The sequence below is a fragment of the Mus musculus genome, chromosome 11, assembly GCF_000001635.26.
Source record: "Mus musculus strain C57BL/6J chromosome 11, GRCm38.p6 C57BL/6J".
Lineage (NCBI taxonomy): Eukaryota > Metazoa > Chordata > Mammalia > Rodentia > Muridae > Mus > Mus musculus.
Genome location: NC_000077.6, coordinates 73,422,016 through 73,436,444, shown reverse-complemented (window position 1 = coordinate 73,436,444; position 14,429 = coordinate 73,422,016). Strand labels below are relative to the sequence as shown.

Sequence of the window (14,429 nt, the reverse complement as noted above, 5' to 3'; positions counted from 1 at the left end):
GTTTCCATTTAAATTATACACTGCTTTGTGCATAACGTGGATAAACCTTTCACACCCTGTATATTTTTTTAAAGAAAAAGATTATCTCTAATTGGGCAGATCAAATTAATACTGCTGACACTATAAGTCAGATAGAAAAAAAAAAGTCTGAGGCATTGCTTACCCTGCAAAGGGCAGATTCTCATATCACCTCAGGGTTAATGTTAGTGAATCAGAGAATGGATATTTTACAACATAACATGGAACAGATGATGGATGTCATACAAATGAGTTGTGTGGTATTCACTCCGCATGTGTGCACTACTCCCGTTAAGTATATTAATGATTCTTTTATTAAAAGTACAGACCTATCGAATTATCTGAGGGGAACTGGTCGCGGGAGCTGGAAAGGTTGCAAAGGAAGCTGCAGATACAGATCCTGAACCTTAATGGAACCAGAGTGGAACCAGTGACCCTTGGAGAATTTACCTCTTGGCTTACCTCTGCATTTTCTTACTTTAAAGAATGGGTGGGAGTGATTTTGTTTGGTGCTGCCATATGCTGTGGACTGGTGTTCATGCTCTGGTTGGTATGCAAATTCAGAACCTAACAAAAACGTGACAAGGTGATTATAACTCAGGCACTTTTAGCTATTGAAAACGGCACCTCCCCTGAAGGTTGGTTATCTATGCTCAAGAATTAATTGGCATCTGAGTTCTCTGCTCTTGCACCCCACAGATTTATGGATCCATTGCACTGGGATGAGAGAGACTCAAAGATCATTGATCAGCCCTTGCACATCGCTGAAGTTTCCTCATTGCACATGATAGGGTGATCATGATTTCCCCACTAATTCAGTTTTGGCTGGCCTCTTTTGTAGAGTTCGCCCTAGGTCGTTTAGCAGTTACTGTCACACAGCACTGTGGTATCCAGAGACGGGCAACTTTCCTCATGCACAGACCAACCTAAAAAACGGGGCCCAGTGGTGATAGGGTTACCCTATGACGGGAAAGGCTGTGACATTAGAGGAACGACCTAAAACAGGAGCCACGGTGGGTGGACATAATTGCACAGGCCTAGACCAGCCTCATTTTATTAAAACAAAAAGGGGGAGATGTGGGAAGCCGTTGCAGAGTGGCAGTTACAGAGTGGCAGTTGTAGAGTGGCAGTTGCAGAGTGGCAGTTGGCTACTGCTGGCCACCACACATACATAGGCAGTAAAGGTTCTTTTGCCAAGATGAAGTTTTGAGAATTAACCAAAGTTAACCAATCAGATGAGAGACAAGTTAACCAATCAGATGAGAGATAAGTTAACCAATCAGATGAGAGACAAGTTAACCAATCAGATGAGAGAGAACGCCTCTCCTAGGCCTATATAAGCAGCACCAGTTCTGGGCTTGGGGTCACTTCGCCTCTGCAATCAAGCTCTCCCAATAAACATGTGCGGAAGGATTCTGTTGCAGCGTTATTCTTCCTGGCCAGTCGGGCACACGCAAGACCTGACACTGTTGATAATACTCTGTTATGCTTGCAGACAGGAGTCTAGCATAACTGTCCTCAGAAAGGCTCCACCCAGCAGCTGACTGAAACAAATGCAGAGACCCACAGCCAAATATTGGGCATAGCTCAGGGAGTCTTATGAAAGAGTTGGGTGAAGGACCCAGGGCACTGGAGGGTACAGAAGTACCACAAGAAGACCAACAGTCAACTAACCTGGACCCTTGGGGACTCTCAGAGGCTGAGCCACCAACCAAAAACCATACCCTGACTGAACCTAGCCCCCCACCACACTGCACATAGATAGCAGATATACAGCTTAGTCTTTATGTGGTTCCACCAACAAATGGAGGAGGGGCTCTTCCTAAAGCTGTTGGCTTTCTGTGGATCAAATTTCCCTAACTGAGCTGCCTTGTCTAGCCTCCATGGAAAGGGATGTGGACAGTTCTGCAGAGACTTCAAGTGCCAGGTTGGGCAATAACTAGGAGGAGAGGAGGGGCTTCACTCTCTCAGATGAGATGGGGATGGGAAATGGGGGAGAGTAGAAGGGACTGTAAAGGTGGGTATCCAGAGGGGGGCAGCTATCTGGATCTAAAATTAATGAATAATTAATGGAGGAAAATATAATTGCTATGATGACTGGAAGATCCATTGTTGTAGAACATATGTCATAGATAAATGTTCGTTTTTACTTTGAACTTAAAAGGACAATGATATTCACTCATTAGAATACTGGAGACGAAGATGAACAATAAAACTGTCTTCTCCCAGTTCCTTCTCCTGGGCCTGCCCATCCCCCCCAGAGCACCAGCACCTGTTCTATGCCCTGTTCCTGGCCATGTACCTCACCACCGTCCTGGGGAACCTCATCATCATCAACCTCATAATACTGGACTCCCATCTCCACACACCCATGTACTTGTTTCTCAGCAACTTGTCCTTCTCTGATCTCTGTTTTTCCTCTGTCACAATGCCCAAGTTGCTGCAGAACATGCAAAGCCAGGACACATCCATCACCTATGTAGGTTGTCTGACACAAATGTACTTTTTGTTAGTTTTTGGAGACCTGGAGAGCTTTCTTCTTTTGGTCATGGCCTATGATCGCTATGTAGCCATCTGCTTCCCTCTGCATTACACCAGCATCATGAGTCTCAAGCTCTGTGTATATCTGGTGCTGATGTCCTGGGTATTTAACTTGCTGTATTCCATGTTGCACTCTCTACTCTTAGCTAGATTGTCATTCTGTGAAGACAATGTGATCCGCCACTTTTTCTGTGACATACCTGCCCTGCTCAAGTTGACCTGTTCTGACATTCATATTAATGAATTAATGATATTAGTCTTAGGAGGACTCACTATGGTCATCCCATTCTTACTTATTGTTGTGTCTTATGTACAAATTGTCTCCTCCATTCTAAATATTTCTTCTGCTAGGGTTATACAAAAGATTTTCTCCACCTGTGGATCCCACCTATCTGTGGTCTCACTGTTCTATGGAACAATTTTTGGTCTCTACTTATGTCCATCAGCTAATAACTCTACTGTGAAGGAGATTGTCATGGCCATGATGTGCACAGTGGTGACTCCTATGTTGAACCCCTTCATCTACAGACTGAGGAACAGAAACATGAAAGAGGCCCTGATAAGAGTCCTTTTCAAGAAGAAAATCTCTTTGTAATAATTCCCCTGGGATTTTTAAATTTAACCAGTAAATATATTGATACTATTATTATAAAATGTACCTCTGCAATAAGACCCAAACTTAAGAACTTACTACATACTACTGCTATTTTCAAACAGGAGTTTTGCACATGTGATTCTAGAAAACCATTAGGTAACAGCCACTGTTTTATCAGATCTCCATTCCTTACATTCTTATAGCAATAGTTTGGATTGTTAGACAAATTTTTGTATTGACTGTAGTATACTTTTTAAATATGAATAAATTATATAGCATAATACTATGTTGATGGTCAGTAAATTTTTCTTTACTTTCTCTTTTCTTTTTATTTATTCTTCTCTCATATAATATATCCCAAATGCATTCTTCCAGCCTCCTCCCAACCTCCCCTCTCTCACAGATCCACCGATCCTCTGTTTCCCTTCATGGAAACAAACCAAACACAGCATAATAAGGTGCAATAAAACTAGACACAATCCCACATATCAAGGCTGGATGAGGCAACTCAGGAGGAAGAAAAGGGTCCCAAGGGAAGGCACATGAGTCAAAGATACCCCCATTTCCACTGTTAGAAGCTCTGTAGAATCCACAAGCTAAACAAGCACCATATGTGTGCAGGGGGCCTAGTGCAGGCCCATGCAGGCTCTGTGATTGCTGCTTCAGTCTCTAGGAACCCCTGTAGACTTGCTTTGTTGTTTCTGGGTGCTGTGTCCTCCTCATATCTTCTATCCTTCGGGCTCCTACAATCTTTCCTCCCCCTGTTCCAAAGTGTTTTCTGAGCTCCACCATATCTACATCTGCTCCCATCAGCTGCCAGGGAAAACCTTTCTGATGGTGATTGGGCTAGGCACTGATCAATCAGTATAGCAGACTACCATTAGGAATAATTTCATTGACTTTTTTTCTGTCAGTTGTATTTGCTTCTAACATAGGCCTCTGAGTTATCCAGCTTCTAGCTCCTGGCCATGCAGGGAGTGTCCAGGAGTGTCCAGTGTCCAGCATAGGTTTCCTCTCAGTTGCTAGGGCTAATGCTAAATCAGCCATTGGTTTACCACACCCACAAACTCTGAATCACCATTGCCTCAGCATATCTTGTAGGCAGGACTTGTGTGGATTTTGTGACTTGGTTGGTGTCTCAATCCCACCACTAGAAGCCTTGCCTGGTTACAGAAGATGGCCACTTTAAGTTAGTAGCCTCTATTACTAGGACTCCTCACTAGGGTCACCTCATAGGTTCCAGGAAGTTTCCATTGCAGTAGGTTTCAACATCATTCCCTAAATAGCCCAGTATTCCAGTTGTCTTCCCGTTTACTCTCTTCCAACATCCCTCCCTCACCCACCTGACCCCTCATGTTTTCCTCTCCATCCACCAACAATCCATCTGCAAAATCTGTTCTATTTTCCCTTTATAGGTGTTCCCCCTAAGTCCCTCCTCCTTACTTAGCCTGTGTATTGTAGTATGGTTATCCTTTACCTCACAACTAATATCCACTTATATGGGAGTACGTACCATGTTTGTCTTTCTGGGTCTGTGTGATGATTTTTTTTCTAGATACAGCCATTTACCTACAAATTTCATGATGTCATATTTTAACAGCTGAGAAATACTCCATTGGATAAATGTATCACATTCTCTTTATCTGTTCTTTGGTTGAGGCACATCTAGGTTGCTTCCAGTTTCTGGACATTATGAATAAAGCTGCTGTAAATATAGTTATTAAGTGTCCTTGTGGGACAATGTAGAGTCTTTGGGATATATGCCCAGGAGTCTTATAACTGGGCCTTGAAGTAAATCAGTTCCAAATTTTCTGAGGAACCACTATACTGATTTCCATGATTGCTATTTAACTTTGCAGCCCCACCAGCAATGGAACAATACTCCTCTTACTCCACATCCTTGTCAGAACTGCCACTGACATTATAGATCTTAGCCATTCTGACAGGTATAAGATGGAATCTCAAAAAAGTTTTGATTTGCATTTCCCTGATGGTTAAGGAGTTGAAAATTTCTTGAAGTGCTTCTTGACCATTTGAGATTCCTCTGTTGAGAATTCTCTGTTCAGATCTGTACCCCATTTTTAAGTAGATTATTTTATTTGTTGATGATTCATTTCTTGAATTCTTTCTATATTTTGGATATTTTCCCTCTATTAGATGCAGAGTTCATGAAAATCTTTTCCCATTCTTTAGGGTTCTATTTTGTCCAAACCACATAAAGATTCAACAAAGAAAGAGAATTAAAGACCATTTCCCTTATGAACAATGATGCAGAAATACTCAAAAGACACAAACTGAATCTAAAAACACATCAAAACATTACCCATCATGATCAAGTAGACCTCATTCCTGAGACATCCAGGGTTCAGAATACAAAAATCAATATAATCCACCATAAAGAAAAAAAACACAGAATAATCTCATCAGATGCCAAAGAGTCTTTTATATGCCCTGGATAGATTAGTGACACAGGGACATATCTAAATATAATAAGGTAAATTTACAGTGAGCCTATAGCCAACATCAAATTAAATGGAGAGAAACCCAAAGCAATTCTACTAAAATCAGGACAAAGACGAGGGTTTCCACTTTCTCCATATCTATTCAAAACAGTGCTTGAAGTTCTAGCTAGAGGAGTAAAACAAATGAAAAACTCAATGGTATAAATTTGGTAAACATGAAGTCAAAGTATCAGTATTTACAGATGGTATGATAGTATAAATAAGTGATAGTCAAAACTCTACCTGGGAACTCTGACAGAAAAAAAAAAACACTCTTAACCTCATAAAATTGCAAAGCTTCTATAAGGCAAAAGACACTGTCAAAAAGACAAAAAGGCCACCAACAGATTGGGGAAAAATATTTACCAATCCTAAATCCAATAGGGGAGTAATATCCAATATATACAAAGAACTCAAGAAGCTGGACTCCAGAAAACCAAATGACCTTACTAAAAAATGGGGTACAGAGCTAAATAAAGAATTCTCAACTGTGGAATACTGAATGTCTGAAAAGCACCTGAAAATATGTTCAACATCCTTAATCATCAGGGAAATGCAAATCAAAAAAAAACCCTGAGATTTCACCTCACACCAGTCAGAATGGCTAAGACCAAAAACACAGGTGACAGCAGAGGCTTGCGAGGATGTGGAGAAAGAGAAACACTCCTCCATTGTTTGTAGGAGTGCAAGCTGGTACAACCACTCTGGAAATCAGTTTGGTGGTTTTCAGAAAACTGGACACAGTACTACCTGAGGATCTAGCTATACCCAGAAGATGCTTCAACATGTAATAAGGACACATGCTCCACTATGTTCATAACAGCCCTACTTATAATAGCCAGAAGCTGGAAAGAAAAGAGATGTCCCTCAACAGAGGAATGGATACAGAAAATGTGGTACATTTACACAATGGAGTACTACTCAGCTATTAAAAACAAAAAATTTATGAAATTCTTAGTCAAATGGATGGATCTTGTGGATATCATCCTGAGTGAGGTAACCCAATCAAAAAAGAACTCACATGATATGTACTCACTGATAAGTGGATATTAGCCCAGAAACTTAGAATACCCAAGATATAAGATACAATTTGCGAAACACATGAAACTCAAGAAGAACGAAGACCAAAGTGTCCACTTTGCCCCTTCTTAGAATTGGGAACAAAGCACCCATGGAAGGAGTTACAGAGAAAAAGTTTGGAGCTGAGATGAAAGGATGGACCATCTAGAGACTGCTGCGCCCGGGGATCCATCCCATAATCAGCATCCAAACGCTGGCACCATTGCATACACTAGCAAGATTTTGCTGAAAGGAACCTGATATAGCTGTCTGTTGTGAGACTATGCCAGGGCCTAGCAGACACAGAGGTGGATGCTCACAGTCAGTTATTGGATGGCTCACAGGGCCCCCAATGGAGGAGCTAGAGAAAGTACCCAAGGAGCTAAAGGGATCTGCAACCCTATAGGTGGAACAACAATATGAACTAACCAATACCCGCCCTGGAGCTCATGTCTCTAGCTGCATATGTATCAGAAGATGGCCTAGTCGGCCATCAGTGGAAAGAGAGGCCCATTGGTCGTGCAAACTTTATATGCCTCAGTACAGGGAAATGCCAGGGTCAAGAAGTGGGAGTGGGTGGGTAGGGGAGTGCGGGGGGAGGCTATGGGGGACTTTTGGGATAGCACTGGAAATGTAAATGAAGAAAATACCTAATAAAAAAAGAAATAAGAAAAAAGAAAGAAAGAAAGAAAATGCCATCCTGGCACCTGGGATGCAGAGGCAGGTGGATTTCTGAGTTCCAGGACAGTCAGGGCTACACAGAAACCCTGTCTCGAAAAATCAAAAAAAGTTATTTAAAAATGCCATCCTGTATTTCAAAGATTAAGGTAGATTATATCTGCATTTTAATTTTAGTAAAAGCAACTTTAAATTTATATATATATATATATATATATATATATATATATATATAATAAAAAGAAATAAAACAATCTTCTAAGAAATCTTTTTTCGTTCAGCATGTAGTCTCGGTTTGCTTTAGTAACTGCTCAAACACTCCTCTTAGCCCCACAAAGAATAAGCTACACTAAACAAACAAGTTAACATCCACCCATGTGTTTCTCTCCCACTTCACTACCCTCTAAGTGTATTCATCTGTGAGCAGTGACTATTATTAGTCATCTCTATAGGTCACTGATAGAAATGGCCCTGTAGAGGTCCTGGATAATTACTGTCTTTAATGAGTTACTTCATCACCTGGACTCCTTTGGGACTCACAGCCTCTTATTATAGAGATGCATTGCAGGGGAGGTGTGAAATGTGGTGTAGACACTGCAGTGGACCACAGACCTTGGAACTTTCTGTGCCCACACTGAATAAAAAGAACACAATCTTTTTATCAGGATTTAGGAATCACCCTTGGCCATCCAAGGTAAATTATCTGGATAGTGAGCTATTTCTTTCCTGTCCTTCAAGCTTGAGGGTATTTTCTTTTTCTTCCCAGTTGCATATTCACAGGACAATCTTTTGGGTATGATAATATATATCTTTGTCATATCTCTGAATTGTATTATTGTCATATAGTTGAAGTATTTATTTTGTGATAAATATTAATAAACATTTTAGTATCTTTGTGGTTCCATACAATTACTCTTTCTTCAATTATTCTCCTAAGCCATATCATTTCAAGCTAGTAACAGGTCTAGGAAATTGAGTTGAAATATGTAATTTAATTTGGATTTCTGTGGGGAGAGATTCACTGTGTCCCAGGTTGGTCTCAAACTCATAGGGATCTCCAGCCTCAGCCTTCCAAGTTCTGGGACAGAGGTCTGCACTGTTACACAAGAATGAGCTATGTAGTCCTTCTGCTTTTAAGTCCTTTCTGTCTCCTTCTGTCTCTCACTCTTTGTTTCTCTGTCTCTCTGTCCTTCTGTCTCTATCTGTATCTCTCTATGTCTCTGCCTCTGTATCTCTCTATGTAGAGGTCAGAGGATATCAAAACTCATGTATTTTTCACAATACATAAGGTCTTATTGTTTGCTACCTGGCCTCCAGTCTTCCAAGGATTCTCTTATCTTCACCTTTCATCTTCCATGGGAGCACTGGAATTACAGATACATGCTACCACACCGTTCTTTTTTTTAATGTCTAAAGATTCATTTTTATTGATGTGCATGTGTCTGTGTGTAGATATGTACAAGTGTGCACAAAGATGTCCATAGACAACAGAAGAAGACATCAGATCCCCAAATAAGATAGGGATGGGAGATTGTGAGCCACATGACATAGATGCTGGGAACCCAATCAAGTCCTCCAGACCAACAATTGATCTTAATGTTAAGCCATGAATCCATCCTTGTTAAAAAAATAATTTTAAATCAAGAAATCAAGACAGAAATAGAGACCTCAGGAAAATGCTTATTCTCTAGAACTGGGACAAAAATAGAAGGTAGGGGAGAAAAAAATGTGTGTCAAGAGGCTAGAAATGTACCACACCCATCTTATCATTCACAGGAGAGGCAGAATTTAGGAAACTGGGTTATGGTTTTCCCTACATTGTCTCATCCCTCCATGATATTGAAACATGATTCTGAAGTATGCATCACTGAATGAAGTTGCATTAAATATTCATCAACAGAGTGAAGATCTCTTCATCCTGAGGTAGTTGTGTGGTTTCATTGAACATTGGGCATGCTGGCCAAACACTATACAATTGGACTACATACCTAGCCTCATATGTTTCTTAATGCCCCTTTTCTGATTTCTTTGTCATCTTAAAACATGCTAGGATTCATTAGGCAAGACTGTCTAGAAGAAAACAGAAAAACAACAGAAAGGGCAATTTATTTAAAGGACACGGCCTACACAATGTTAGCAGCTGAGGGTCTAATACCTGCAGAGTCAGCCTCAAGAGTCTCTAGGAAGAGTAGAGGCTAAAGTCTTGAGTCTAGACACAGAAATTTTCTTTGGAAGACTCCACATTCTCTTATATATCCTTTAACTTGTTTCATAGGAATTGTCAAGTTATAAAGAGTGATTTTCTAAGTCTATTGACTTCAACATTGACAACATAGAAAATAACCTTCCTACATCATGAAGACTTTACTGGCAATTGTCAAAACTTCTTATCAGGGTCTTAAAAAATATCCTTCCCTTAATGGATGAGGGAGAACTCAAGATAAATTTTGAATTTATGCCCATACCTTGCGCTGTTCTCATAGTTTCAATAATTTATAAAATTATTACCACATTGATTTTTCTATATCAATATCAATGATATTCTTTTTATGTGCTTTTAGTTATAATAATTACTAAAAACAACCATATACTTATACCCTCAGTGTTTAATAAATACAAAATTACCTCTCTAAACTTAATCACATAGTGTCAAGTTTTAGGGTGATCAAGTAGAGTAAGTTTGAATTCTGCAAAGCTTAAATAAGTATGTATATTCTACTATATATAAAAATATATATTAGCTAGATGGATAGGTAGAAGGCAATTCAATTCATATAGGATGACTAACAGGTAAATCCAAGAAAAACAAATCAGTTACATGCCAAGACTAAATAGAAGAAATGCTTAAGAAATAACTGTCTAGTGAACTATGCTAAAGGGAATTTAATAAGTCCTTAATGGTTATTGATAAAGACATGTTGATCTGAATGACATATTAATTGTGATGATATTTTTGTAAAGCATGTAAATTTGTTACATCTTCTCAATGTTTGATGAATTTGAAATGCATTAACCTTCATTGGGAATGTTAACTGCTGCTATTTTTTCTGAAAAGGCATTTGTGTAAACAAATGACTAGAAGAAACCAAACTGTCATCTCCCAGTTCCTTCTCCTGGGTCTGCCTATTCCCCCAGAGCACCAGCAACTGTACTATGCCCTGCTCCTGTCCATGTATCTCACCACTGTCCTGGGGAACCTCATCATCATCATCCTCATTCTTCTGGACTCCCATCTCCACACACCCATGTACTTGTTTCTCAGTAATTTATCCTTTGCTGACCTCTGCTTTTCCTCTGTCACAATGCCCAAGTTGTTGCAGAACATGCAAAGCAAAGTTCCATCTATTCCTTATGCAGGTTGCCTGGCACAAATATACTTCTTTCTGTATTTTGGAGACCTTGGAAACTTCCTCCTTGTTGCCATGGCCTATGACCGCTATGTGGCCATCTGCTTCCCCCTTCATTACATGAGCATCATGAGCCCCAGGCTCTGTGTGAGTCTGGTGCTGCTGTCCTGGGTGCTGACCACCTTCCATGCCATGCTGCACACCTTGCTCATGGCCAGATTGTCATTCTGTGAAGACAATGTGATCCCCCACTACTTTTGTGATATGTCTACTCTGCTTAAAGTGGCTTGTTCTGACACCCATGATAATGAATTAGCAATATTTATTTTAGGGGGTCCTATAGTTGTACTCCCTTTCCTTCTCATCATTGTATCTTATGCAAGAATTGTTTCCTCCATCTTCAAGTTCCCTTCTTTTCAAGGCATCCGTAAAGCCTTTTCTACCTGTGGGTCTCACCTGTCTGTGGTGTCACTGTTCTATGGGACAGTCATTGGTCTCTACTTATGTCCTTCAGCTAATAACACTTATGTGAAGGAGACCATCATGTCTTTAATGTACACGATGGTGACTCCCATGCTGAACCCCTTCATCTACAGCCTGAGTAATAGAGACATAAAAGATGCACTAGAAAAGATAATGTGCAAAAGACAAATTCCCTTCTTCCTATGATGGTAATACTTCAGATTTTCATATAATTTCTTCTAGAAAATATTAATATTGTGATGTTGCTACAAAATTTTCCTCACCATGGATGCCTCTGTTTAAAGGTCCCACAATATAACATTTTAATACAGTAGTTAGTTTATATGATCAGTTGAATTTTGGAAGGACCTGAATTTGGGGGACCTGAATATGTGCACTTTGTCTTGTCCAGGTGATCCTGGAAACAGTAGTGTAGAATTCAAGTCATATCTCTAATCACCATGGTTCTATATCTTAATTTACTCCATTTTATCATTTTGTACAGATGCCAGCTTTGACTGTACTCTATAATCTCAGATCTGTACTCTATAAGCTCAGATCAATACTTAATAATATCCAAGTATCTCAACTTTAGCCCTTTTTCAATCTTATACATGTTATTTCTACAATTTGTCATTAAACAATTGCATCACTTAATTCCCTAGACTGTGTGTTTATTGTGTTGTCTATGGTATTTTTCTAGCAGAGATTTTTGTTGACTATTCCCACTAGTGTCTAGAAGCTTATAAAATTCTCAAAAATAAATATTTTTAAAAGGATGAAAAAGATAAAGAGAGAGTATTCATCAAGCCCTCTAATTTTTTAATAACTATTAACTGTTTATAGACTATGGGAGTGAATAGCCACCATTTTCCGTTAGTAGTGTATTTATAGCCAATCTCACCAGCTTCCAACTGATTTAAACCTATATTTACATGAAATGTACTAGTTAATCTCAATAAGTCACAAAACAAAATGACTAGTTATGAATGTGAACAACAATTTCTGGAGAGGAGAGGTATGACAGAAATGGTAGGAAAGTAAGAGATGAGAGTTATTGTGTAGATGTTTGAGATTATCAGAAAATTGTCTAAAAAATAAATTATAGTGACCCTTAAAGAAAGCCATAACTGCTCACAATACAAATATCACTGTATTGTGGGGAGCCCTGCCTCAATGTCTACAGCAGCAGTGAAGATACTGCATTCTATGTCCAGGTAACATCACAGGAAAGGAATTGAAGAGATTACAAGAATGAGAATTTCAGGAAGTCTGCTGGGTAACTGCCTTTCTTAGAAATGTCTGCTTTAACAAGGCCTTAACAATGACAATATCAGTAGACAAGCTAATACAAGAGATAGCAAAAGTTTTACAGGGTCCCACTCCAGATAAAAAGCTACAGACAGCTAATGATTACTGAGAAAGAGAAAATTAGGTTCTCCCAGAGATGAGTCCCCTGATTGACTGTCCAATACAAACCTGTTAGCCTTGAAACCATATCTACCCAAGCAACAAACATGAGCTCAGCAGGTTGTGCTTACATAGTTTTGATAGGTAGAAAGACTGACAGACAGAAGTAGATAGTTAGATAGATAGATAGATAGATAGATAGATAGATAAATAGATAGATAGATAGATAGATAGATAGATAGATAGATAGATAGATAGATAACAATAAAAAAGAAAAAGAGGCTATTGCTTTGAGAGTGGATTGGAGGGAGGAAAAGAAAGGGGAAAGTGATATATTTACTTTTTTTGATATATTTACTTTTTAATAACAGATTTTAAAATATAACAATTTTGCCCCGACCCACGGGACAGTCAAACAGGGTCTGGAGATCACCTGTGGAGAGAATGAGGGACAAGAAATACAAAGAACAGACAGCAAGTAAGAAGGCCTGATCAAGCTGACAAATTTTTATTATTCCCACACAGGTATATACTCATAGAAGCAGGATATGGGGTAAGGAGGATGATGTAGGATCGCATTATTTCTGGGGGAATGCACCTGTTCCCAAAAGCAGAATATTGGCTAGGTCAAAAGTTCAGCAGGAGGAACAGAACAGAATGGGTTGCTAGGTACCTGTCCACAAGATCTATAGCTATTTGTTCTCAACTGTGCTAGTACTTTCCCACAGAGGCCAGGTGTCCTCAACTGGGCTAGTACTTTCTCACAGAGGCCAAAACTTTGTGCAAATAAGCACGTATGAATGACAAGGTACTTTCACACAGAGGCTAAGACTTTGTGCCACTAAGCACTTATGGCTGACAAGGCAGTAAAACAGTTAATGTTACAGCAATGTCGCTCCCAACACAATTTGATAATAATGAAATAATAATAGTAGAGGGTCAACCACCACCATGCCATACATCAAGGGTGGGCAGAAGGTACCCAAAGACATGCCCATTGGGTGGACCCATCTGCAATAGGAGCCACTACAATGTGCAAATATGTGGTGGAGAGATGGGAGAGAAAAAGAAGCTTAATGAATTGAGCACTATAAAGAGAGAAGGAACTGGAGACTTGAGGGTAGAGAGAGGAATAGCCTGAGATGAATAGCCTGCTCTGTCACTGAGGCCATAGTGAAGCTCCAGCCTGTTCTGCCATGTCTAGGTCTGTAGCCATGTAGCAGTAGTGGGTCTGTGTCAATGTTTGTGGCTCATGTTACCAGCAAAGGTCATTTCAAACATTCCTGGTCTGGGCTGGCACCTGAATGGTGACATTCAAGAGCTGTGCAGAGTTGGCCACACCCTCACTGCCTTCAGCACTCTGGAAAAAATTCCTACCCCTCAACAGCTACTGCACTACGAAGAGAAGGCCCTGCACCAGACTCTGCACCAAGTCCTGCACCAGGCCCAGCACCAGGATCATGCAATAGAACTGGGTCTGGTGGTGGAGGCACAGGTGAGCCAGCTCTGAGTATATGAGTATGGGAGAGCTTGCCTTGTCATCCCTTTGCCATAAAGTGGTGTAGGCTAGGGAAAGATGTCCCCCTCACTCCTCAATACCTGAAGCTGGAGAGCTGGCCCCAAGGTCCTGAGAGTAGGAGAGCTGGCTCTGCCCCTCATTGGCTGCAGGATTCATGAGAGAGGGGCCATGCACCTCATCTGGGTAACACAGTAGAGTTGGGACTTCTGGCATGAGCACCAGTGTGCTGGCCCCAAGAGCATGAGAGCTGGAGAGGTATTTCTATCCTTTGCTGATTGTGGTATTGGGTGAGCTAGCTG

General features: G+C 40.2%; 1 protein-coding gene and 1 pseudogene across 1 annotated transcript; both read left to right on the top strand.

Annotated features, from left to right (window-relative positions):
• Olfr379-ps1 (olfactory receptor 379, pseudogene 1) lies at positions 2,221-3,154 on the top strand (annotated as a pseudogene).
• On the top strand, positions 7,968-11,408 carry Olfr378 (olfactory receptor 378). Its single transcript, NM_147024.2, has 2 exons — positions 7,968-8,086; positions 10,448-11,408. The coding sequence occupies exon 2, from the start codon at positions 10,464-10,466 to the stop codon at positions 11,406-11,408; it is 945 nt and encodes a 314-aa protein (NP_667235.1). The 5' UTR covers positions 7,968-8,086; positions 10,448-10,463.
• The last annotated feature ends 3,021 nt before the right edge of the window (positions 11,409-14,429 follow it).